The sequence below is a fragment of the Rutilus rutilus genome, assembly GCF_951802725.1.
Source record: "Rutilus rutilus genome assembly, chromosome: 7".
NCBI lineage: Eukaryota > Metazoa > Chordata > Actinopteri > Cypriniformes > Leuciscidae > Rutilus > Rutilus rutilus.
Genome location: NC_140221.1, coordinates 20,844,198 through 20,871,994, shown reverse-complemented (window position 1 = coordinate 20,871,994; position 27,797 = coordinate 20,844,198). Strand labels below are relative to the sequence as shown.

Genomic DNA, 27,797 nt, shown 5'->3' with positions numbered 1-27,797 from the left:
CATGCATCTCCTAGAAACAAGGTGCATGTTTCTGTGTGAGTTTGTTGTGTTTGGAACAACTTGAAAGGCTGGTTGTGTATTTAGTAGTAGTCATTTAGTGTATGATGCCCAGTTTTTGTCTGACCATTAAAAAAGTCGACAAGAGTATGATGCCTGGTGTTTAAAAATATGTTCAGTGGGCAGTATATTCCAGCACTAGCATAATGTACATGCTTGACAAACCTAAGCTACAATTGCATTTCAACTTCTGAAAAAAATTCAATCAGGTCTCTGATAGTGGCATTGTAAATTTGAATTTGTGCCATCAGATCTACACTAGAGAGAATGCCCCCCTGGGAACTCCTGTGCTTGATGATACCTACTCTAATTGGTTGTTTTGATGACTGTTCATGATGGAGATCATGTAGACGGGATCAATATCAGAACCTCATACTCTTACTATTCCTGCCATAGAAAGATATCCTAAAAATGGTAGGAAGAGCAGTATGCTAGCATGTGGTTCTGAATGGTTGAGTCAATCATTAGCCATAAACATTTTATAACAAGATTCCAGCAGGTCTGATTGAAGTGAGGAAAAGATATTCAGGGAATGAACCCTCCTCTGATCTCCCCTACACTGACTTCTAAAGTTCAGCGCTCAATGGAATGCAGTGAAGGGTAGCGTTGATGAATACTGAGCTGAAGGTTTGGGGCAGGAACAGGCAGGTCTGAGGAACGTACAACTTTGCTCAAATGAGTGCCCAACATTTATGCAAATCTGCCTTGTTTGAGATCTTTCTTTATACATTTTAACCCTAGTCATGAAGTAGCTGGTCTTTTGTGGTCTATAAACCTTAGTCAGGTTAGACGCCATATTGAATTTAACACAGTGGAAAAAAACGAGGCTGTAAGCCGGGATAAACTTATAGTCTTTATAATGGTGCACACACTGTATAAAGGTTCTGGAGATCACTTCATTTTTACAACTTTCAACTTTTACAGAGTTTTCGTCTACTGAAAGTTTTATTCGGAAAGATGTTATGTCAGTTGAACAAATGGTATGTTGTTAAACTACCGTATAGTCCATTGAACGCACTGTAATTCTACCCTTCACAGCTTTAGTTTTATATTCGGACAAAATACAAATAGCTGGTGATCGATATATTTAGTTTATTAGCACTGGAGGCCCTTGATCAAAGATGGCAGAGTTTAAATTGTATCAGCTGAGCAGCTAGCATTGGTATGAATGGGAATGGTAAAAGTTTCTCAAGGTATTATTGACCTCCAAAGTAACAAATAAGCCATTATTTAGGCTGTGTGTGTGTATATACATGTACACTCTAATGTATTTAACAGCCCACATTTGACTATGTGTTGTGGCAAACTGACAACCTACAGAGAGCTTGGTTGACTGACCACTGATCTCAGGTTTCAGATGAAGGCGTCTACCTCAGCCTGTCGGACTGCTTGAGTTACCCCATCAATGTCAGCTAGGCCGATGTCCTCCTACACAATACCTTTAGGTGTCCAGTGGTTACATGCTGATGGTTTGTCTGAAAGCAATACAACTTTAAGAATAAAGACAGGATGATACGGTGGGTTTAATCTGAGAGTGAGAGAGTGATTCGATCATGTTGTGTTGATCGTGCATGTGCAACATCCCATAGGTTCTGTACAAAATACGGAAATTATTAGTTCACCTCTCAAGTCTTTGGTTCCGAGTCGTTCGTTCTATTGTCACGTCACGTGATGTGACGACCGTATTGGATACAGAAATCAGTTAATCATTCCCAATAATTAGTAATAATTCCCATAGTAATATTTTTCTTTTTCTTAAAGTTTCTTGATACATTTCCAGTCTCAAATTGCTTACTGCATAGCTTCAGCTATGGGGCTGTGACGTGACAAAAGAAAGAACGACTCGGATTGGGAGGTGAGGTGACTACATAGACCCAGCGAAGCAATTAATGAATCATTTCTGTTTTGTATAATTTGGCTTTGGCTGCATTTATAGTTTTTTTGGTTTGATATTGATGTTGAGAATGGGAAAGATACCCTTATTTTGGCTATCTAAAGGAGACTCTAAAGGAGGTCTCATACCGCATCCTTAATTCGAACACTGTGGTGCCCAGCTACGATTCGAAGTCTGTTCAAAATCCTGTCATGCCACTCACATAGTTTTCCATTAAATTACACTATTTGTTCCAAATCATTGTTAATAATGCTTTAACCCTAGGCTGGAAGATTGTGTATTGTGCATTTTTCAGCAAAACGTTTGACTTTCTTTCGCTTGAATGAAGTCTATGCTTCATATAGAGAGCTGTAATAATATAGATTGATGTGAACAACACTGTTAATTAATAAACATTTAGCAATTGGCTTGATTTCGCAGTGATCCTAACCAGTACAAGCATGCTGCCACAAGCTTGTTCCTTATGTTGAGCTCTTTGTGTTCAGACATGCTTTATGTAGCTAACTATTTTTGCTTCTGTTGATAACACATGTACAAAGAAATACTCTGTGTGATTTAAAAACCACAAGAACAGCCTGCTAATGTTTTTACTTAACTAAATTGATAACTGCATGCTTACCTAACCTGAAAGTGTCTCTCTTGGCATTTTTTTTTGTCCCCCCATATTCACCTAATTTCAAACCGAATTTGGTACTGTCATGTTTCTGCTTGATATTAATCTGAAATAACCAGGCTGTCTGTGTGGGATTCAGTGCTTGGCCTCTCTTAGCTTTGTGCCGAGCTAAAGCAAAGCCCAGTTCATAATAGTCCTCTCAGGTTTCTGTTTTCACTAATAGGGGCAGATTCACCTAGGTAACCAAATTTCCATCTGGATTCAACCTTCTAATGTGTCTTTTCATCCTCCCCTTCATGCTTTTGAGAAAAAAAAATCAAACAAGTTAATGTTTACTGAAAGAAAAATCACAAAGTTTTGTGCATTTGTTTAAATGGCCGAGCAGGATCTCACCACCTGCTTTGCTTATTATATGGGTATGGTGCTCAATATGTTGAATTTTGCAATAGACATAATATTCGGATAGACTGAATATTAACAAAATATGCAAAATCATTTTTTATTGGATAAGGGAAGTTCTATGGAAAAAAAAATCCTTAAATAAGTTTTAGGGTTTGGAGTTGCATATGTCAAAGTACATGTAAATTAAACCTAAGGGCCAGTTAGCAGTCACAAGTTACAACCCAATATTTTTTTTATATATTTTACATTTTGACATATTGGTGATATACGACTTTAGTATGAAAACTGCATTGATGCGGGATGGTTTGCTACTATTTAACCGATGTATTTTAATATGCTTACTGCACTGTGTAAAGTCTTTTCCCTTGCTAGAACATCCATTATTCATTCTCTAGAGAGTGGCTGGGCAAACCTAAATGTAGCTGAGTCCTTTATTGTTATAGGGAAAGTAAATCTCTAATTAATGTATGCAAGTATGAAAAAATTAGAGATGTTTAATCACAATCGTTTTTTTAGTTTCTCTTTTACAGTGCCTAAAAAGCATGCATCTTTCTCTTACTATATCTTGGTAATACTGAATCTTGAAAGAAAAAAAAAGAAAAAATAATCACTTGCCAAACAAATAACTTAAGCCCATGGCATGTAAGGCATTCTAACTCTTGTACATGACTTTTCATTAATTTATCAAGACATATGATACATGTATTGCTACTTTTAGTAAGTGTAAAAACAAAATGTAGAAGACAAATTAGAAACATGTTACCGCATTTAAGACAATCAGATAAACACCACTTTTATATTTTGAGGCACAGATACTTGACTTTTTTGCAGTCATATGCTGTATTATGTATTATATGAGAGTGTTTGGACTGTGTAACACTCTTCCAGGGGCTTGTGATGTGATGACTTAATTAAAAATTCCTTAACCTCAGGCCTTGGCAGAAAAGTGTGCTGTACAGTGACAGATCTCTCAAAGCCTAAGCAACAGAGAACTGGTCATTTTTAAAAGGATTCAGTAGCTTTGAATGAAATGTATATTGAGCTTTTTATATTTACTTCATAAGATTTACAAAGCTTCATCCTACTTTTGAACTGATCTTTGATAATCCATCGTAAGCCCCTTAAAACTGCCTTAAAAAGTATCAGAATTTAAGAATCTTGCATCTTTATTTTTTCTTCTAAAAATCCATTATTCCCCCTTTCAGTAATTCCAGATTATCTGCAAGTTCCTCTAACTACCCTAGTAAAAAAAAACTATACCAAAATGTATTTAAAATACATTTATTTCATACCAAGTATAGCACAAAACCATTAACATATTTATAAAAATATTAGAATTAAACTTGGAGTATTTCTTTATTACACAATGCACATTTCTTAATATTAAGCCTAAAATGTGTTGTAATATCACTTTTAGTAAGGATATGATCTATGTATAAGATCAGTCTTTAAATGCAAGATATTTAAAGTGTACCTAAATAAACTTGCAATAGTTTAGCACAATCAAATATAATTAAGTATATCTTTAATTGGACCATAGCACTACTTCAGGATAATTAAAGTGCATTAAGTAAAAAAATTCGTTGTTCCAATTTAGCAGACTTTAACTAGGCCTATATCAATTTAGTATACCGAACATACAATTGCAGGGTATTTATATTAAGTATGTGCATATGTAAATGTATTTTTGTAGTATACTTAGCATAAAATAAATGTATTTCAAATACATTTTAGTATATTTATTTTTCACTAGGGTACTGCTCCAAAACCAAACTTTGTGTTTCTGTGGCTACGTGACAGGACCCCTATTGAGGGGACTGTTTACAGACTCCTCCACATGTCCACGGCGAGAGGAGGGTCCCTGGAGTCAGCTTTGCGGTCGATAGACAATGCTTCTCCTAATTTGATCAGTGCTCACTGCTCATTGATTCGTTAAGCCATGCTTGTAATTTCTGAGCTCATTCCCAGGCATTCCTCTAGTGTCAAGGTCATGAGCCGAGCTGTTTTCTGTAAGATCAGTCCACTTGGGGTGCCATGTCTAATGGACCCAGGCATCTTGTAGACCAGAAAGAGCATCTCACTCCTCTCAAGCTGCCCATTGTGTGGGTTTGCTAATGCAGATTACTGTTAAACAGTTTTTAAGCCAAAATTGGATAAAATCTCTTCTGAAATATTTCAGTCATTCTATGAATCCATGTTATTCAACTATTTTTAACATGCACATCAGTTAATTCATTGAATTTCATGAAGAATAGGCATTTGTAAATTTGTAAGACACAAACATTCTTAAAATATCTTGATGTTTTTTCTGAACTGGTATGGGATGTGGTACAAAATGGAAAACGATTTCAGCCTCTGGATTGACGTGGAAAGACGGGATGTTTAGCAAAACTCCCACTGGCAAAATGTTGTAAATTGTGAAGCCCTTGTCTGCCATAACCATATCACCTGGTTGTAGGTGTTGAAGTCCACAGTCACCTGTTATTGCCTTGTGTGAGGCACTCCCACCACACAGGTCACTGGCAAAGGTAATTACTCCATTGGGAGCTATGCCGATTAAAGCCTTCAGTGTGGTCCGTCCTTTGTAATGGCTGTACAATTGACTGTGCGTCAAGCCTCTCTATGTCACAGAGAGCAACCTCGGTGCAGTCAAGCTGCCGAGGGGATGTTGTTCTCAAGAACGACATACAACATTTTATACAGCGCACTAACAATGGTTGTAAAGATGTTGGTTACTGTGGCTGTGCTACAATTAAACCTTGTTTCCAGGTCTATGTGGCCAAAATTAAGTCTAAGCTTCATTAAGGTCAGGGGCAATTATAGGAGCATAATTTAGACAGTCCAATTAGAGTGATATTGCAGCTCGAATCTAGAAAAAAGCGCTTCCAAAAACAGGCAGAATCAGGCAACCTGGTGAAATATTGGACTCTTTCAGAATTGGAGGACATTTGACTGAAGTAAATAGTTTGCTTCTGTTTCTCCAATCTTCTCCTCCTTCATCCTCATTTCTGGTAACGACCGTTTGTTTCTTCCGGTTAGGGGTATGGCTAAGGTGGTCGGGGAATTGGAAAGTCTTCCCCTCATTCCACTGGAACCACGATGGCCTAGCAACTTTGCTGTTGGAGAAAAGCCAACTGCACACCCTAGAATTTCAGTTTGGGTTGAAGTTTTCATCCCTCTATTAAAGCTCTTTCATGTGCAAGTTAAATATAAATAATACTCAGAGTCTGTAGACAGCAGTATTAGCTGTACTCTTGCTTGGTTAGCACACAAACTATAAAGGTTATATCAGGGGTATCCGAAATGGGCCGGTTTGGCTTTAGCAAAAACTAGCGCCAAACTTTATGTATCTTTGTACGTTCAAGAAAAGTTCACCTTTTCAACTGCAGTCATTTCCTCTTCTTTCTCATTGCAAGGAAAGCGGTAGAATGACAATTGCATCATTTTTTTTGGACTTGATCGATTCAAACAACAAGGGACACAGCACTGCAGGATGTTGAAAATGCAAGAGCTTCAGCTAATGCAGTAGATGCTTGGACCTGTAAACAGGATCGCTACGTCATGACTTGGCAAGCTGATTGGAATCTGCGCAATTTGGAGTTTCATGTAAGAGCAAAAAAGTTCCCGAATGCAGATTTTGCTAATGTTCAAGTTAGTCACGCAAATTCGCAGTGCACACTGACAGAAAGCTGCTTGGTTTGAAAGTGACTTATGTTTGAGTTGTGCTCCATACATCTATACGCTATTGACAATGGACCTTTTTTGCCTGGCAAATTTAGCTGAAATTTAGCTAATTTGACTGCACTTTAAGACTTTGTTTATTGAGATGAACTGCTGCTTCATTAGTTCATCTGTAGGAAACTATATGAATGAACACTTGACAAAAGGACATGCAGTATCAATGCAACATTGTGAGAAATATAATTGCTAAATAATGATTGCACTGCAAGGCCCTATTGAAGACTAACTTTGTGTGTATTCTGTACTTATACTTTATGTCCACTTAAAAAAATGGTGTATGTTTTACTTTAAAACAATTTTCACTTAGAAATACAAGTCACATGACATTCTTGCAGTAGAAAGACAAAGGCAATTTTACAGTGTATGTAACAGGTAATTAATGGTGTAAATATGTTTGGCATATAATACTGTATGTACAGTATCTCATAGTTGTAAGATTCACCAAGATCCAATTCACACACACATTTTTATAATTTGCACTTCTTCTCATATTATAGTTTTCTCATGAGTTCCTCCAGTTCTCAGAGCTCTTGTAATTACAGGGACGGTCTGGATGTGGGATTCCTGCTTTGATGTGAGCGTACAGTGACCAATAGGGTCACAAAGGCACTGTCTGTTCTCCTCCAGAACTCACTTATCACAGCTCTCAACTTCCTGCTGAGAGCAGAGCTCCAGTGATCTCCACACAATACAGTGCATTATCTGCAGGAGGGTGTGCTAGTATTGTCATAACCTTATGACCCTTTGACCCCTCACACCATAAACAAACAGAAATAACAAATCAGTCAGGAGGGGCAAATGGTCCCAAGGAGCTCAGCTGAAGTTGTCCTACTGTTTCAGATGAATAATTTGTGTTCCTTTTATGGAATCTGAAGCAATTTTCCAGCCATGAGCCATGTAATAATGGAAAAAAAATGCTTGTTGAGAAGACTGAAATCGATGTTGAGATGGTCGATTAATCTCTGTGTATTCTTGGTGTAATGATAACTTGTGTTTAGAGCTTTGCTGAGAGCTCTTACAGACACTTACAGATTTGTTATACAAGTTGAAGGTTTGCTTTGTCTTCATGTTCTCTTTATGAAATGCGCTGCTCTTTGTGTGTATATTTCTGATCAGCTGCACATTTGTGCACTCTGAAAAGTTTGAAATGACTAGTCACAGCTGCCAGCACCATTCAACATGTCTGAACATCAGAAACATTAAACAGGCATTATCATGTCCATGTGCAAAATCAGCTTTAGCTGAAGGGGATAGTTAAATTCATAATATAATATGTATGTCAGATATCATGGATAGTGACTACAGCAGAGAACCAGCTGCTGCTTCATCTGTGTATGTTTATACATTCCTATCCCTGTGTTTGTGTTTTTTTCATTCTTTAAATGTCAAAGGATCAGTCGACATCATCCTATTGATCTCAGTATCTCTTTTTCTTTCTCCAGGCAATGCTTGTTGTCATCTCTTTTTGTTTCTCGAACAGCCAGCCGTTTTTCGATAGGGTGTATGCATGAATGCCTTTTATGAAAAAAACTGATGGGTGTTTATTTAGAGATTTTTACTTTAGCTGCTTGTGTGTGAATCCTCAGACAGAGACCTTTTGTGAACATACTGGATTTTGTCAATGGTTAGATGCTGCTGACATGCTGTCAACCACAACACTCATTATACCTTTCGGTTTGAGCACACATAAGGGTCCAAGATAATGTCTCTTTCAAAAGAACTAGGGAAAGCACCACACACACAAGGTCTTAATCTGGTAAATGATTATTTTGCTGTCCTCAGCTAACCATTTCACTAATTCTTGTTTTGTAGTCTAAACCACGCCTTTGTTAATCTCAGTTGATATATATATATATAAAATATATAATATATATATAAAATTGTATACACTATTGTTTAAAAGTTTTTGTCTGGTAAGATTTTTATTGTTTTTAAAAAGAAGGTATCTTATGCTCACAAGGCTTTGATTAAAATACAGTAATACATTTATATTGTTTATTATTATTATTATTATTATTATTACAATTTACAGTTTTTAATGTGTTTAAAAATGTAATTTATTCCTCTGATTGCAAAGCTGTATTTTCAGCATCATTACTCCAGGCTTCAGTGTCACATGATCCTTCAGAAATCATTCTAATATGCTGATTTGGCACTTTGGTAACTTGGCCGCTCGCTCTAACGTTAACCTAAACAAATGTGCGCTATTATTAGGCGCATGTCCAAGAGATTGTGTTGAGTGTGGAAGGCAGCTAAAGTATATCGTGCTTAGGGGGTCAGCTCACAATAATAAGAAAATGTTGTGCCTTTGTAAAATAAAACAAACAGGATGCACTTTCTGCCATCTCAGTCTCTGTGAAGTTGAGCGTGCCAAAAAAATAAACCAAAACTCAGTGTATACTTGCCTCACAGATATAATAAATATATCTATAGAAAGCTTGAAATGTTAAGCGATTGTCAACCAATTCAAGTGGAAAACTAATATTCTCAGATTATGTTATCCGAAACGTGCATATAGGCGCATCAACTACTGCAGAGATGACGAGTTGGCATCGTCGACTTAATCTCTGCAGCCGAAAACACAGAAAACATTATCAATAAGTTATTCATATGTCCTGTTTTTTCACGACACATTCATAATCATTACTTTTGCCGGTGCGCTATGGCAAGATTTATGCGTGCTCTTGAGCACTGATTAGGCAATGTAGGCTTATTATTTAGATTTAATAGCTTATTAATATACACGTGCGATTAGTCGACTAATTGTTTAAAAAAACGTCTAAAAATCTTTAGTTGAGGGCAGCCCAAATTGTAAATGTAAAAAAAAAAAAGTCATTTTTTTGTGGAAATTGTTAAACTTTTTTCAGGTTTCTTTGAATACAAAGTTTAAAAGAACAGCTTTTTAAAAAAAATAGAAATCTTTTGTAAAATAATAAATGTCTTTACTGTCAAATTGAATACGACCTTGCTGAATAAAAGTAAAACATCTTACTTACTGTTGATTGACTAAGCAAGCCCAATCTAAGTATTCTTGCACCCCTTCTTTCTATTGTTCAGCCTATTCCTGCCTCAGTTGTTATACAGGAAGCTATTCAAATATTTACTGCCAGATTGTGTCTAGTGCATTCGTTCTAGTCATGAGAGGTTTTACAGAGCACGCTTTAGTGTTCTGACAGTCCGACAGATCCCATGGGGAGAATGGGACGGATAGAAAAGTGTGTGTGTGTGTGTTGGATGGCAGTTGCAGGGTGTAAATGTGGGGGTTTCCTCAAACTGGCTTCGTCTACCAGTGGCTAACCCAGATGGGATCCTCACAGTTTCTCTTCCTCGACTGTGTGGTGAGACAAATCACTTCACTGTGACAACACCATTATCTACATCTCTCCCACACTTGCTGCCAGTAAACAACTGAATCTGTTAACCTATTTCAGACAGCAAATAGCCATGAATTGGGTATCTCTTTTTTTTCTTACTTTTTAAGACTTTTCATAAAGTGCATTTGATGTGTCAGAATCGTTAAGGTTTCTACTTGATTTCTTTTCCCACCAAGCTCCTTCCTCTGGTCTTTCATTTTCAGATAACATTATACGGCTTCTCAATTAGCCATGGGAATACTCTGTTCTGCATGTCATTCGACCTTAAAGAGCATCTCTCGGTTCCTGCTGATAAGCTCACGGCATATTGGTCTGCTCAATATCAGCATGAATGTCTGAAGGAAGCCATTTAATGGCCATCCTTGGCCATGACGTCACCTCAGAAGTCCCTCTGGACCATATCTACAACTGGAGACAAAAGACTACTAGAGTAGTGACCGGCTAGTGGAGATTCTATCTGACTCTGAGACTCAAATATTGGGGTTAACAGCTGGTCCAGTCAGTGCTCAACAGATGGCTGTGCATAAACAGTGGATGAGGGTTAGAAAATGAATACATTAGGCCACTAACAAGATCCTTTGACACATTAATGTTGATTTGTTACTGCGTCTCTTTCAATCTGGAAGCTGATTTGGTAGCGGAGGTTAAGCCAATGGTTGCTTTCCTTCACCTGCGTCTGTTGTTGGCATCTATTAGGGTGAGTTTTACAAAGCGTATCGGAGAACCTCCCTGAAGCATATTGTTGCCTCTTTTACGGTTGCTCACTCGATTGAAATCATAGCGGATGAATGATTTCCCAAACTTTCACAGGGGATGCTCTTGGTCTTTGTTGTGCTGATTTCGGGCAGGGGAACAGCTGTGGAGGCTTCAGGATCACAGGGACTCGTAGCGTGGGGAGCAGAGGGAAAATTGATTAACGCATTTCAGACAAAACCTGGTGGGATGCTTGTGCTAAAGCCAACGGTTCTGAAGCGGTTAAATGAAATGTGTATGTTATACCAGTCCCTTCTGCTGGTAATTGTTTTTTTTAGAGGGTTAATGTCCAATGTATGCCAAGCAGGAAGGTTTGCCCATTCCATGCATTTCCCAGCCGAATCCAGCCCCTCTCTTCCCAGCCCCCTGGAATGGGCCCTTTCTCATTAGCACCATTATAGCCCAGCCAGCTCAAGTGGTTAAGCCAAACAAAACCCTTTAGCCTTTAAACGCAGCTCTAATTAAGGCTGGCAAGGTGTGTTTAGCGTTGAAATTCTTCCTGCTTCTTTGTAACTGCTGTCTAAAACATTCCTGTAGTGTCTGTCAACAAGGAGCGCTCTTTGGGTTTCCAATGATTTTTTTTTATTTTTTTTTTATTTGTCTTCGAAACGTAAATCTTAATTTGGAATTAACATGTAGGAACAAAGCATCCTGTGAATTAATAAAAATTTTTTTTTTTTTTTTTTTTTTTGTGGCAGTAACTATATTTAATATACATTTTAAATGATTATTTTACAAGATTGTAAAGATATTAAAAATGTTTAAAATGTTTTAATTTTATATAGCATCAAATGTTTATATATTGTAATATACACTTAAAGTTAATATACAAATATATCTATGTGTGTGTGAAATACAGATAATTGTTACATATAAATATAATAAATCACATGAGGTTAGAAACTAAAATATTTAATGCATTTATTTTGTTTTGCAGTAACTTTATTTAAATATGTAGGCCTATGTATTGAAAATATATATATATACACTAAAGATAATACAATATGTTTAACTAGTCTAATTGATCCATATTATTCATATGAAAGCTGAGGATTAATATTTGATTCCCATAAATGGTCCTCTGAGGTAGTATTGTGTCAGTTTGACTGAACACAACTAACATGTTTATCTTTTCTCTCATCCTTTTCACAAGGTTGACTAGAACTTTTTTGAAGGCCAAAGAGCTTAGACACAATTATTTAACACAAAGAACCAAACAGTTTAATCTTAATTCCGCGCTGCATGTGGTAGAGCAGCTTTCTGTGACCGTAACTCTGGGAGGCTCCGTTGGCCTCCAGCACTCTCAAGGCTCTTTATCATGAGAAGAGTCTGCCTGGCTCCACTGGAGAGCTGAACAAATAACTGGCTCCAGCCTGTCCTTGGTCAAATGCACGCTTGGACAGAGGCGAGGAGATAGGTTTGGAAGTAAAAAAAAAACACTGTTTTATTTAGTTCCAAAAGTGGTAGAATAAGAGGAGTAGAAAAAGACTCTCGTCAGACAAAAGAGGGTAATGGTAGCGAGTGTGTGGCTGATAGGGACTACCCACTCTCCTCACACACCCCGAGGAGTGGAAGGGCTGGGTCTTTGTTAAATGAAGCAGTGAGTTTGCTCTGCAGCATTACGTGGGAGTGAACGGTTTCCCTTCGGGTGCTTTCATGCATGTTTTACATGACTCAATTTTTATTTTATTTTTTTCTCTAATCGGAGCAGTGAGACAAATGGACTGTTTTTTTTTTTTTGGTATGTATGATTTTTCTTTTTCCCCTTTAAAAAAAAAAAATTTGCTTATTTAATTGATTTCATGGATATTATATTTGTGCTTGGGGGGATTTTTTTTAGGATATGTATGTGCTCATGCACCCATTTACTGCAAATGTATGTTTGAAGAATGCTAGCCTGTAGATGGCAGTGTTGTCAGAAAATTGCATTTGGACTTGCAGTGTAACCCCAATTTAGTCTGCGTAGAGAAGTTTATACAGTCCACAGCAAGCAGACAAAAGTGGAAGTGCTTCTCTGCTGTACATTTCTGCTATTTAAGAGAAGATAAGTTGAATAGAAAGTTACTTGTGTTGGATCCTCCTGGAACTATTAGGTTAAATGAGTCATATGCTAACAGACACTTTTGCTGGTATTATAGTTATTTGTGATTTATGGGTTTATATTCTTATCTCAGTCACTCTGAAAATCAGCCTGTCACTAATTTCAGACTGGATTCATTTTTGGGAAAGAATAATATTGGAAAGACAAAACAAGAAACTGTCAGACGATCACTGTTAGCTTGATCTGGAATTTTTTAAACTCTTTAAATGCTAATACATTTTCAGTGTTCGAATTTAGGGCTTGTTTTTTCCCCTTTTGTCTTCTGTGTGTGTGTGTGTGTGTGTGTGTTTGTGCGCCCCCCTACCTAACCATTATTTTGATCAAATATATTGTAAAGTTTTTATTTTTGTGTGGTATTTTACTTCATTTGGTCAGCTCTTTACCTTTGGCAGAACTTTGCTGTCCTTGCAAAATATTCTTCGTGTTTATATAGCGCATGCAACCCTTTCTGTTATCAGGAAATAGTTTTAGATTATAAAGGAAAGCTCTCAGCTCTTCTTCAAAAGCAGCTCTTTGAAAACTCATTACTGCAAGTCCTCTTGACTTTAGACTCTTCAGTTGAACAGACGTGGTGTAATGTTTTCGGCTATTAGCTCAACAATTTCAAATGTAAGAATGAGTCTTGCTATATATACACTACTGTTCAAAAGTATGAAGGTTTTTTTATTTTATTTTTTAATCAAATTGGTCAAAAGTGACAACAAAGACATGTCCCATGTCCAAAAGCCTCTTATTTCAAATAAATGTTGTTCTTTTAAACTTTCCATTCAAATGTTTTCAACATTAATAATCATAAGAAATGTTTCTTGAACACCAAATCAGCATATTATAATGATTTCTAAAGGATCATGTGACCCTGAAGACTGGCTACCAAAAATTCAGCTTTCCCATCACAGAAATAAATTACATAAAATAAAAATGTACTTACATTTTATGCTGTATATTTAATAAAATAGATGCAGCCTTGGTGAGCATAAGACACTTCTTTCAAAACATAAAAAAAAAATCTTACAGACCACAAACTTTTGAACAGTAGTTTATCTATAATCTTTCATTATTAAGGCATTCCACAACAATCTATTAACCCCAATTTCTCTGTCAGCATGACGTACGAAGGTCAAAAACCTCTTTAACCTTTGACAACACTAGATAAGCTGGTTTGGAAAGGCACACATGGACTTTTCATATGGTCTTACAATGGAATCAGACTAATTTGTTCTAAATGGTGTTCATTTCATATACTTTTTGTTGTCATCCTTTAAGCTTTCAAGTTGTTTATTGATTCCAAAAGTATCAATGTATTTGCTTATTCCACATATTCCAAATATATATTGCACATACAGTTTTTATGTTTCAGGGAGTATGAAAACAAGAAGAGGCTATAGCTTCGAGTGATGTTACTGATAAGCAAACACTTTGCCATTACTTAGTGAATCTACAGCTGTATCACAGGATGCCGTTTAAGGCGAACAGACCAGACAAGAGGGTGATAATGATAAAAATAGGGTCTACAGCTCATGCGAACGGGTCTGTGGTTATGATCGAGTCCCTTTCTCTTCAGGTTTCTTTATATTTAGCTGACCTAGATCAGGTTTGGGACCGTTCAGTCTGATCTTCAGTTTAGAACTGGCTGTCTAGAGCATCGGCCGCTTGCAGGAGTTTGCACTCACAGGTTGAGGTTTGACTTTGACTTTTCCAGCAAGTCGATGTCGAGTTCTTGGAATATCCTGGACACTTTTGATTCAGATGAACCGGGTAATGACAATGTGGCTGGATTATTGTACTTATTTATTTAATAAACCAATGTGGCACTCTTTAATACACTGCAGCCAGGGTTTCAGTGTTTGTCTAATTTGCATGTAAAGATGATTTCTTTAGGTTTCACATTGCTTAGGCTGAAAAACCAGACAGAATAAAAGTGATATGCAGTTTCAGAACCCCTGCTTGTCAAGATAATTATAAGCTTTGAAGTTGGATTTGAAAGAAGGGGGATCAGCATGGTTGTTGTAAGTAATGGTTGGGGGCATTTGAGCCCGGGTCAGACCTTTGGCCCCCCTGCCAGAAGCTAACACGAATGCACAGGTGTGTTCAGCCCCTCTCTTTTCTGAAGTTCTTTAGTTCTGGCTTATTCAAAGCTCAACGCTATAATGAAATTCAGCTGCCTGCTTTCATGGTCAAGTTGCTGCTGGAAAACCCCCCTTTTCCCCCCAACTCTTGTCTTCATAATGACTGTGGCTGATGGGAAGGGGAAAATGGTGTTTATGAGTGTTCATTAGGCTGTTTTTCCCCCCACTCTCTTAAACACTGGTGTGAAAGATCAAAAAGGGAGTTTGTACGTGTGAGTGTGTTACTGGCAAGTAGTTTCAAAGGGAAGTGGTATTATGAAGTTTAACTTGTCTTTTGCTCGCTTGTTTGGTCGTAAAATGATCGTTTCACTTGAGCATGTGATCTTGCCCTCTCGATTTTCTGACTTCAGGTTGTCACATTGTTAATGCCTGGAGACCCTTGCTGAAAATTATCAATGGACACACCTGCAGCTCCACCTCAAACTACAACAGCAATATCCGAAACGACCATGTGCTCCTCTTCCCCTGAGGATGTAAAGATCATGTTACTTTAACCCATTATCTGAATTTTTGGGAGAACCGCATGAGGCTCTATAGGTGGTCTCGGGTTTAGAGTGGTTAGTTTGAAAAGCTTTTTGGATGGTGTTAAAGGAAATTAAAAATCTCATTTCGCCCCGTATCACTTGCGTTTTGTGGAAAAAATAAAAGGAGATATTAAAAAAAAAAAAAAAATCAGGTGACCCCCATCCTTTCATACTCCAAAATGGACAAATGCAAGTAGCCCATATAACTGCTGTGCTGTATTTCAAGACTATGAATATGATAGATTTGTATGAGAAACTGATACTAAATACTACATATTTAGAGCTGCACAAATAATCGTTAAAAGATTGTGATCTGGATTCAAACACCCACGCGATCTTATTTCTAAATGTCAAAGATTCGGCGGTGTCTATTAAATCTTTGACAAGTAGCCTATGATCACAGCGGAACGTTCAGATCTACGTTTGCGCTGCCGCTGATCCAGAGAGAGCAGTTGTCATGTTTAGGTTTGAAACGGCTTCACAAACAGTCTTTTCAACCACACAGTTTCATTATTTCTCTTACAATCATTCAGATTAATTCTGGGATCAAATGTTTTAGTTCGGACATAAACACTGTCTACGGTAGTGATGGAGTAAATCACCTTTTGAAATTTGATGCTTCAAAATAAAGATTGTATCAATTACATTGTTACGCCAGTAAGTGTATTTGTCATTAAATAATTCAGTCATGGACAAACGCTAATTCATCCAGTAATGAAACAAGTTTCTTTATGAGCGAGTCATTGAATCATTCATTCATCGTGCAGCTCTACTGTCACATAATTTTTATTGATTTATTTGATTTATTTTTAAAGAAGTCTGTTTTTCTCACCAAAGATGCATTTATTTGATCAAAATACCGTAAAAAACATACTATATGTTAAATATCATTGCAATTTAAAATATCTTTTTCAGCAGCCGTTCCTGCAGTTTTGTGCAGATTCTTCAGAAAGCATTCTAATATGCTGATTTGCTGCTCAAGAAATATATTATTGAAAACAGTTGTGCTGCTTAAAGGAGAACTCCGGTCAATTTTAACATTGAGCTAATTTTTTGGTACATTTGGAGTGCTGTCAATACAGAGAACAACAACAAAAATCGGTGTTGTGAACACGAGTGAATCTGACTGCAGTAGATGTGAAAGATATGTATAAAAATGATGTTATTTAAGCCAGCGCAAATACCTGTGTTTACATCCTGTTACATCCGATTGCCGAGTTCACGCGCATAGGTTTAGTTGCTATGATCACGCGCGTGAACTCGGCAATCGACTACTTTGGACTTCAACCGAAAACAGGATGTAAACACAGGTATTTGCGCTGGCTTAAATAACATAATTTTTATACATATCTTTCACATCTACTGCAGTCAGATTCACTCGTGTTCACTCAGAAGGAATCACTCACATTTTCTGTGCACTTGTAATGACACATCAAGGATGTTAAGAGGCTAAAAGCAGGTTTAAAACTTGCCCCATTGAAGTCAACAGGGTGCAAATTTTAAAAATAGAATAACTCGGTGTAGGCAACACCGATTTTTGTCGTTGTTCTCTGTATTGACAGCACTCAATGTTAAAATTGACCGGAGTTCTCCTTTAATATATTTTTTACATAAAAAAAAAAAAAGAAGAAAATGATGATACTTTTTTCAGGATTGAGGGAAATGTTCAATGAATAACTTTTAATTTTGAATGGTAAACTGGCCACAATTCATGTATGCCTTAACCACACTTCCAATTCTGTGGAAGGTGTGGTGAAAAGAGCGTTTAAATTAATGAGAAGCGACAAGGAAAGTAGGTGTGTTTGCATTTTTCTAAAGCAGTACACCTTACCACTCCCATTTTAGATCTGTCTCCAGCAGTGGAGCGTGTTTGTTTGTGTGTGTGTGTGTTTGAATTCAGAGCCTCGTACGGACCTGCTCTCCATGTTTAAATGCTGCCTCTGGCTATAGTGTTGTGTCAGATGACTGCCTCGTCATGCTACCCTGCCCTCACCTCTGGAGATGTGCTATACCTCCCACTAGCATGCCACATTCTCTTGTGTAATTCCTGTATTTCCTGTGTCACTTTCCCCATCATCTCTGTTCGTGAAACTTTCTAGCACAAAATACAGACTGCAACAAGACTATGGAAGCTTGTTTCTCCCACAGAATAAAACCTTTTACAAGATAATTGCGACTTTTTATCTCACAATTGCGAGTTAACGTTTTAACTTTATATCTCGCAATTCTGAGATATAAAGTCAGAATTGCGATAACCTTTTTTATTCTGTGTGGAAACAAGCTTCCATAGTGTAGCCCCCTTCCTAGGGACACATTTATAAAAGGAATTTAAAGGTGGCCATTATATTGTGGTTAATTTTTTCCCTCATCTACCTATCAGTATCTAGGCTACCTTTTAAGGCTTTAAGTGATTACAGATATCTTAATTTATCAATGATGTGTTTTTCAGGAGTCATTTTGAGCTTGTATTTTCTTTCTTTTATAGAGTTAATGGCAAGATTCCACTGACATACCTGGAACAAGTTTATGAGAACATCTTTCCTTGCCATTTAACAGTAGACTGTTATAATTTCAATGGCGTCGGATTCAGACAGGCCATATCACATGTCCAGAGGTGCTGTCTGTGCATTTATCCTTTAATTTTCGTTTTTGAAAAGATTCACTCATATTCTAATATTAAAGTACAGACTTTGCTAACAGGCTGTTCAGAACAGGGAGTGACACTGAATGAGTACAAAATGATGAAACACGCCTTTCTGTTTCTTTTCGGTATCAGTAAGAAGGATCTACCTGCAGTTACACGTCAATCTGTAACGGGCTGACCCTGTTTGCTAAAACAGCATGACATTGTGCCAATAGAGGACTTAACATTGTAAGAGTGTTTGATGGGACATCTTTTCCTTTACACAGAGGGTCTCTTGTTAGTGGTCTGGTCACTGATCTGTTCAACACGGATGGATGCATCCTTTCCTCTTATAGGACCTGTGACATCTGAGAAAGTTGGCTAATCTTAGCTGTAATATACACTCCACGTTGCATAGATGCTTTGGCTTATAGGTGACTGCAAGGCCGTAGTAACTTCCCTGTGACTAGATGTTGAAGGAGTTTAAGAATGACTGAACAAGGTAGGTGCGCTTTTTAGTCTAATGTCACATCTGCGTGCATGCACCTTCGCAGCATGAACAGGAATATATCTAATGTGTGTAAATACACATTTTGGACTGAATCTGAACTGACCCTTGAAGTATTTGTCTGTAGAGGTAGTGATTTTTTTTTTTTAAATAATCAAGCATTCTGCGTTTAAATATAATATTTTAATGTTAGCCATTCATTAATTTTAATGGCAGCATTTTAGCATGTTTTGACAGGCTCAGAGTTGACTTTCAGCCACAAATGCATATTTTCATACAATTAACTTGGTACATTTTTGCGTCTTTGTTGAGACAGTTGTTTAGCTTTAAGAAAGATAATCACTCAGTCTACACAGTGTTGAATATGCCTCATTGTTTACAGACTGAAGTGATTTATTGACTAACTCTTTTGCTGTGTTAATGGTGAAAAGGAAAATCTGTCTTTTGTCTTCTATTCATATAAAAAAGAAATATTGATACTCTTTTTGTCCTGGTGACTGTTGAAAAAGACATTGCACAACATTTCTAAGTGGATTCCTCAGTTTGGCTGTGAGCTTTGGCTGTGCTGTATGTTTCTGCAAAAACTGAGACATGCTATTGTTGTAGTATGTGTGTTTGTGTTTTTTTGTGCGAAATAGAGGAAATTCCTTAACACGTCCTGTGTTTCGTAATACTCAGGACTGGTCCAATCATTGTTTTTACTAGCTTCCCAAGTCTGTGTTCTTCAGAGAACATGGCAGACCTCCCACTGGTTCCCCTTCCTGCCGTTCTTCCACCAGGGGTTTATGAGACCCACCACTGTATCTGCTGCACACATGGATATTTGCTGCTCCGTCTTTGCTTTGCTTAAACAATCCAGATCTGCTGCCTAAACGCTTTAAGGTCATACTGAATGCTGAATCCAGCAATACTGAATCTTAGTTTTTGATTATTACTGATGCTCCCAACATGTAAAGATAAACAGCTTCTCCATCACACAAAAACAAGTTTTTGATATGGCACCAGAACAGTTTGAGACAGTTACAGACGGTGAGCTGGTTGCCCAACATTTCTGACTGGTCAAGTTGCTCCGTCTTTGCTCGGTCGTCTTTGTCTTTGCTCCGTCTTTGCTCCAGTGCTTTGCTTACGTTGGTTGCCCAACATTTCTGATTGGTCAAGTTGCTCCGTCTTTAGTTCATTCCAGTTCCAGTGCTAATTTGGAATGCAGTGCAGTTTCATTTCAAATCTCTTACAAGGTGAAGAAGTACATGACTATGCTGTTAGGCTGTCAGTCTGTTTCTAATATGATAGCTTTGATGATGACAAAATTGTATCTTTCTCAAAATGATGACATTTTTAGCTGATGTATAAAAAAAATGACTCTCAGAAAAAAATGTTACAAAAGCTGTCAGTGGTACTCTTTCAAGGGTACCAATATGTACAAAAGAGGTACTAATAAATACACTTTAGGTAATATATACCTTAGAGTACTAATATGCACCCTTCAAAAGTGCACCTTTCTATATGCCCACCATTTGAAGGTTAGAGTTCTATTTGTTGTTAAATATTAAATGACCTCAATAAAAGCTCATGTTTTGGTTAAACTGCCCACAAGGTCTTGCAGACAAGCACACAATTGCAACACTGAGGTGCGTCACTTAGGCCTCACCTATATCAGATCTGAGTCCATGATTTGTTTTGTGAACATCACATTGACTTTTGGATTGTTTATATGTACAGGGTTTGAAATGAACTTTTTCACTCACAGGCCAATTTGGCTACTAAATTAAGTTACCGGCCATTCAGAAACTTCTACTAGCCCAAAAAAGAAAAATAACTGAACCAGATTAACTACGTCACATATATATATATATATATATATATATATAGAATTCAAATTGGGGGAGGAAATCACATTATGAAATAAATGTTTTTCTCCAAAACACGTTGGCCACAATTATTCATACCCTTTTAGTAAATACCTTTTTGCAATCTTCTTTTGCCAAGATAACAGCTCTGAGTCTTCTCCTATAATGCCTGATGAGTTTGGAGAATACCTGACAAGAGATCAGAGACCATTCCTCCATACAGAATCTCTCCAGATCCTTCAGATTCCCAGATCCATGTTGGTGCTTCTTCTCTTCAGTTCACTCCACTCATCAGGTCAGGGAACTGGGACGCTCATGGCAGATGCTTTTTGTGCTCCGAAACACATTTTTGTGTTGATTTTGATGTTTGGTTTGGATCGTTGTCCTGATGGAAGATCCAACCACGGCCCATTATAAGATTTCTAGCAGAAGCCGCCCGGTTTGGATTTTTTTTTATCCGTTGATATTTGATAGAATCCACGATGCCATGTATCTGAATAAGAAGTCCAGGACCTCCAGCAGAAAAATATGCCCACAACATTAAAGATCCAGTGGTATATTAAATTGTACACATGGGGTACTCTTTATCCTTGTGTTCACCAAACCCATCTAGTGTGTTTGCTGCCAAAAAGCTATTTTTTTTAAGTTTCATCTGACCACAGAACCCTGTGCCGTTTGAAGTTCCAGTCGTGTCTGACCACTGAATATGCTGGAGTTTGTTTTTGGATGAGCGAGGAGCATTTTTCTTGAAACCCTCCCAAACAACATGTGGGGATGTAGGGGTTGTTTGATATTGTTTTTTATAGGCTTTCTGACCCCAAGACTCAACTAATCTCTGCAATTCTCCATCTTTGATCCTTGAAGAGTCTTTGGCCACTCAAACTTTCCTCCTCACCGTGCATTAAGATAATATAGACACACGTCCTCTTCCTGGCAGATTTGTAACATTTTTACTTGATTATAACTTCTTAATTATTGCCCTGATGGTCAAAATGGGTATTTTCAATTATTTAGCTATTTTCTTACAGCCACTTTCTATTTTGTGAAGCTCCACAACCTTTTGCTGCAAATCAGAACTGTATTATTTGGTTTTACACATTGTGATGGATGATTAAGGGAATTTGGCCTTTGTGTTTCCTCATATTTAAAATCCTGTGAAACAAGAAGTCATGACTGGACAGTTTCATGTTCCTAGTCACCCTGGTGTGCTAAAAAAAGGTCAATATTAATGGGAATATACTTCAGAGATATTTTATTCATAAAACATTCTAGGGGTATGAATAATTGTGGCCAACGTGTTTTGGAGGAAAACATTTATTTCATAATGTGATTCCCCCCCCCCCCCCCCCCCCCCCCCAATTTGAATTCTTTTACTTCAATGAAAGGTTAGATTTTTGCCAATTTTTTGAATGAAAGATAAAAAAAATTGGAATGAAAGATTTATTTTTTACAGCCATTTTTTATCATATTTACCGGGGGGAAGGAATACTTTCCGTACCCACTGTATGTATGTATGTATGTGTGTGTATGTGTGTGTATGTATGTGTATGTATGTATATGTAAATATAAATGCATGTTTTAGGTGGACAGATCAATACAGTACAAACAACATCAAAAAAAATTTAGGATGTTGGAAAATAACAATGTATTTTCTGTTAACCTTTTTAATCTCCGGTATGCAAATTAACAAGCGTGTCGTTATTTGTTGTGTAGTGACGTGTGTGTTCAAGTAAGCCAGATATGCACAGATTCTGTGCACAGTATTTAATTTAACATGATGACTCACGAGGTATTTGCACTATATCTGCGCATATTTGGCTTACACAGACTTCCCAAGCAAAGCGAGTAAACATAATAAGTAACACACCAAATTGGCTTGTGATTTGACAGAGTTACCCGCCACAGTTGATTTTTACCCGCATTTGGCGGGTTGGCGGTTGTTAATTTCAAACTCTATATATTTATAAAATGTGTATTTGTAGTTGTGAATCATGCTGTGCAATTGTGTCTGACATTTTGTGTTTTGTTGTTTTGTCCAGTTTGCAGGTTGCATGGCAAGCTGATTTGATGCATGGCATTTGCATGAGTGCATTCAGGCTCTCTGTGGGATTTCAAACGAGCGTCTGCGACCATGGCCCAAACCATGCACGTTAACGGCAATGCCTCAGGTAACACCCCTCCCTTTTAATTAGCATGTTTGTCTGTTCTGTTCACTAATGAATCATCAGTGTTTATGCCTACAATTATTCTCAGTTAAAACTGAAGTGTGTAATTTCTGCACCTGAGTCACTAAATAGAATTGCAAAAATAACACTTGCTGTCAAACAGGTTTCCCCAAACACTCCCCCTAAACTGTCCCACCTCAGACTCACACCATTGGTTGAGCCAGTGGTTCTTTGTTGGGCTGGTTGTTTGCGATGCTCAAAAAACTAAGATGGAAAGGGAGAAAGTATTTTGATATAAAAAAATTTAAACACTTCAGCTTTAACTTTGCCAAGTGAAGACCCAGGTGAGCATTTGAACAGATATATGAACATATGCTTGTGAGTTTTGAGACAGATTTTTTCAGATTTTTGAGCACTGTTTGAAGATTCATGCCCGCTATGTTTGCACAGTCTGGCGTTTCTTAAACAGGAGTGTGATTTTCACTGCATTCTGTGAAATATTGCGTGTCAGTTTTGCCGGGCTCTAAACACTCAACCACAACATCAACGCATTCCACTGCACATTCCCTCTGACAATAGAGTGAAAGAGCAACAACTTGAGTAATAAGAAGAACTGTTTTGTCAGTCCCTTTATATTGAGTGATGCAATGGAAATAAATTGAATTAATGGGTTTTGCTCCTTTTTTGCCATGTAGCCAGCGTGTGTTGACAAAAGGTCATTTTAATGGTACTTTAAATGTCAAGTAGGAATGTTCTTCTTGTAGATTAGGGAAATCAGCTTAACTAAACTAACACAGTCAATAGATAGCTTCTTTCTTTATGATATTGTATCTCCTTTTGGCATTTTGGTTGTCTGTGTCAGTAAACCCTCACCTTTGATACAATGAAATTCAGGTCAGTAATAGCCTAAAGGAGATTTTGTGTTGTCTTGGACTCTTTCCATATGGCTCCTCCACAGCAAACTAAGGCCAGAGCACTTGGTGTTAAACAAGGCTGCCAAGCTGTGCCATTATAAAGTCTAGAGTTCTAGCTGATTAGCATGTCAAGATTGAAGGGCTAATGGACGTGCTAAATTGTAGGACACTAGTATTACGGGTACTTGAATACTGTTGAATTACAATGGTCTTCTTTATTTAAGCGATCTGGTACCTCATTAACCTTTAAACATATTTTCAGTTTCTTTGTGTATTATTATGTGTCTGCAAAGTCTAGCTTTTATCCAGTGTAGAAACTTCCAAAGTAGATTGATGTATTGAACATTTAGAAGCGTTTTTATAGACTAGGATCGGATGTGACTGCTTAAATATTTTGTATCAGCGCATAATTTGAGTACATAAATTCGACATTAGGTACAATGTCGAAAACATGAGCTCAAAATGGACGTTTTGTGGCTTTTAGTCAATTTCTCTTAGCTTTGTGGCCATCTGTGTTGGAAGTTGACGAAATTATCAGATATTTACATTGTACTCCTCGAGCCATTTCATGTGGTATTTAAGGTTGTATATCAACTGAATCACATCACGTCTGAAAACTTAAGCAGTATATTATGTAATGAGTGTAACAGGACTAAGATTCAGATTCAGATTCAGTATTTGTAATAATTTGAAGCCTATTGTCTGCAACAATCCCCTGCATGTAATTTACAGCCTTTCCTTCAGATATTCTTGGTTTATTTACTGCTAATATTGGTTGGATTAGCAATAGGGATGTACTGCATATAAATTATTTAATACTGGAGCTGTTCACCGTTTCTCTTGGTTGCTCGGTTCCTTTATGGCAGGAGTATTCTTAGAGAAGTTTCTGTATCTGTTCCAGCATTGTTGCTTGTTGGTTGTTTAATGGCTCTGTGTGTTTGTTAGTATGGTCTTGAAGATGACGTGGATTTCTGGGATAATTAAACTGGAAGGCTGACGTGGTTTCCATGGGCCGGGTCAGGAAATACCAGGCCAGAGTGAGAAAAAGGGCCTCTGTTTTCTCTTCTGTGTGTGTGTGTGTGTGTGTGTGTTTGAGAAGACTCTGATATGCTCAGACCAGTAATGCTAGCCTGCTACATTCAAACTCCTGTCCCAGTAAGTGACAAAACAGTATTATATTCAGTGCTCTATAGGCATTTAAAGGTAGACTTGAATGAATGGCCATTAAGTATTAAGGATTAAGTGTTGTAGATACTTGATTACTGATATTCATGTCAATTGTGTTTTGGTGCTTTGGTTTAAAAAGAAATGTTCAAGAAGTTTGCATTTGTATTTGTTCAGGTTTCAAGCTGCTGCTCTGTTGTAGTTAGTGTTAATGTAGTTAACTAATCGTTTTTGAAAGGGACTCCATCGAAAGGTTTTTGTGGAAAACATGTCCACCAGGCAGTAATTGTTGACTAAAACACTTGTATTTGTATTTGTATTTTATTTATTTTTTATATATGTAATTGCACAAAAAAGTATTCAGTATTCAGCATATTCCCTGTCATTATTAATGTTGTCTGGTGGCTAAACTGATATTCATCAGATGGTGCAACCATGTAAATACTTAATAAAAAAGCCAGCAAACAATAGGTCAAAGTGAACAAATGGCTGAAATCTAGATTATGAATAGTTATTGTATTGATTGCATTTTCTGATATTGCATGATTATTTTTCTGTCTTTAAAAGTAAAATTGGATGCTAAAGATACTAAAATACCTGGCCACAAGAATTCAATAATTATAAATTAATATGAATAAAACGCACAACCACAAAATAATGTGTTAGGCAATGCAGACTCTATAAGGGTTACTTTAAGATTTCACTTATACATAAAATTATACACACATGTTTGGTTTTACCACCTGACAAAAAAAATAAAAGTCAAAAAATGAATTTAAACACTTTGAAACAAAGTTTCATCCTTATGGTATGTCTACCACCTGTATTTTCCTGTTGCACATATACTGTGAAAGATAACTTGGGTGCATTCCTGACATCCTGATCTCTCAAATTTCCATATAGGTTTTGTGGTTAGCAAAACAAGCTGATTTATGAAGTTTGTTTTTCCTCCCACATCATAGATGTGGGCATCTGAGGTCAGACTTTCAAATAGGCATCTATTATCATTGCTAACATTCAGCTGATCTCGTGCCCAAGGTGATTGTGAACTGTGTGAGAGATCCACCGAGATTTCATTGTGTAATATGAGGACTGAAAACATTGTCCTCAGGGGTTTGTAATTGGTAATGAATACTCTCAGGAGTGTTGTACTGGAATAGACCTTAAGTGTAATAGGCAGAACATAAAAGAGGCCAAAAACAAACCAGAACTACATATTTTAGATTAGAGTCTAGTCAAAATGTTTCTACTTTTGCTAGGCGGCACGGTTTCTGGTGACAACGTAATGCTGATCGCTCAAATATTTAGCAGCTATTTGATATGTCATTTTCTTTGGACTTTTAATCAGACAGCATTTGTTAGGCACAGACAGTAGATAAGCCATGCCCTTTTAAACTCAAAGATTGTGAGGCACACTTGTACTAATTCATCTGTCCATCTCTTTTTTTTTTTTTACTTTTTTGTGTTTTGTAAAAGCAGTGCACAGATCAAGCAGGAAAAATAGCAGGGCTGTCTGTGGACATCTATTTTAAGTTGTTTACATGACACTAATGTTACATTTGGTCAAAAGTGGATGTCTTGTGAGAATTTAGAGAACTATCTTGTCCATCTGCAATTCCAAGTGAACACACAAAACAATTACACATTTTAGAAATATTCCCATGGGATTCCCCAAACCATTTCCTCTCTACCCTTTTAAACGGTTTAGACAGATCCATACCTTTTACAAAGCCCATTTACATTGGGCTGTTTCTGCTCATTTTGTCCAGAAATAACTGTGTGACAACAGACATGCCAAATGATCGTGTGTCACGTTTGTTTGTCCACCTGTCAGAAACTGTCACTGCCACATCCTTGCTTTTTGGTTTTAGCCAATCACATTTAAGGGTGTGTTCACACTTGTAGTTTGTTTTGCTTGGTTCCTTTGGTCCTGAACCAAAAAAAACATGTAGTCCTGGTCTGGAAGATCTGCTGCAAAGAGACGCGGTTCTGATGCTTGTAACGAACTGTGATGGGCAACATCGCGACTATGACGAGAAAAAACAGGTATGCTTGAGCATTCTGTCCTTTTTAGGGCCGCATATTCTGACAACATGTCCCGTTTTTGGTTTGTTTACATGTCTTTGGTCCATGTTGCGTTCATATTTCATTCGAACCGCACCAGATTTCGTTTGGAAGCGGACCAAGATCCATCTTTTCAGCGGTCTCAGTCCACTTGTTTAGTGTGCACCAAGGTTCGGATGACAGCGTTCACACTTATTCAAATGAACCGCACTAACAGAGCAAACGCACCAGGGCTCGTTTTAATCGAACCATGGATGCCAAGTGTGAACACACCCCCAAAAGAACTTGCATCATCCGGCAATTTTATTTTTTCTAATGACAAGGACTATAACTTGTAACCCTAGCCAGCACTAGATACAGGAGAGGACTAACATTTAGTTTTTAATTTTACACAGGTGGAGTGTGAATGTCTTTGTTTCATTAAAAAAATTATTTATTCTGTAAATACTGTCTCAGTTTGGTCTTTAAAAAAATATTATAATTTTTTTACTTGCTGCCAGCTGGTTGCTGAACTTTAAACCAGTCTAGCTTCCACCGTTAAAAGTGCTTTTCAGTATCATAGAGTAAGTTTGCTTCAGTACGTTGCCCGTAGCATAAACTATTTTGATCTGAACATCCTCTAGGCTGTTTTTGTCTGATGGTGGGTAGTGTAATTCTAGACTGCTAAAAGAGAGTGTGGGTGGATTATTCTTGGAGCCGTTTCTCTCACTGCTTTCATGCGCTTCTCGCTTGTCCATTTAGTGTCACAGGTTTTCAACCCCCCTCCCGGTGAGGTCAGCGCTCAGCTGCCTAAGTGTTTGTTCCTCGTACCAGACGAGCCTGTCTCTCTCTCCATGACATTGCTGTTGTGCTCTTGCTATAGTCAGCAAAGCTAGCTGGTGTGCTTAACAAGCTAGCGATTGTTGCTGTGCAAGTACAGTAAAAGAG

The 27,797-nt window shown here is 37.4% G+C and overlaps 1 protein-coding gene across 1 annotated transcript in view; it reads left to right on the top strand.

Moving 5' to 3' along the window:
* kank1a (KN motif and ankyrin repeat domains 1a) overlaps positions 1-27,797 on the top strand; it is a 48,221-nt gene that overhangs the window by 6,851 nt on the left and 13,573 nt on the right. The window contains exon 2 of the mRNA XM_084414165.1: positions 22,603-22,731. Coding sequence (XP_084270291.1) covers positions 22,695-22,731 — 37 coding nt within the window. The 5' untranslated portion in view covers positions 22,603-22,694. The remainder of the gene's footprint in view (positions 1-22,602; positions 22,732-27,797) is intronic.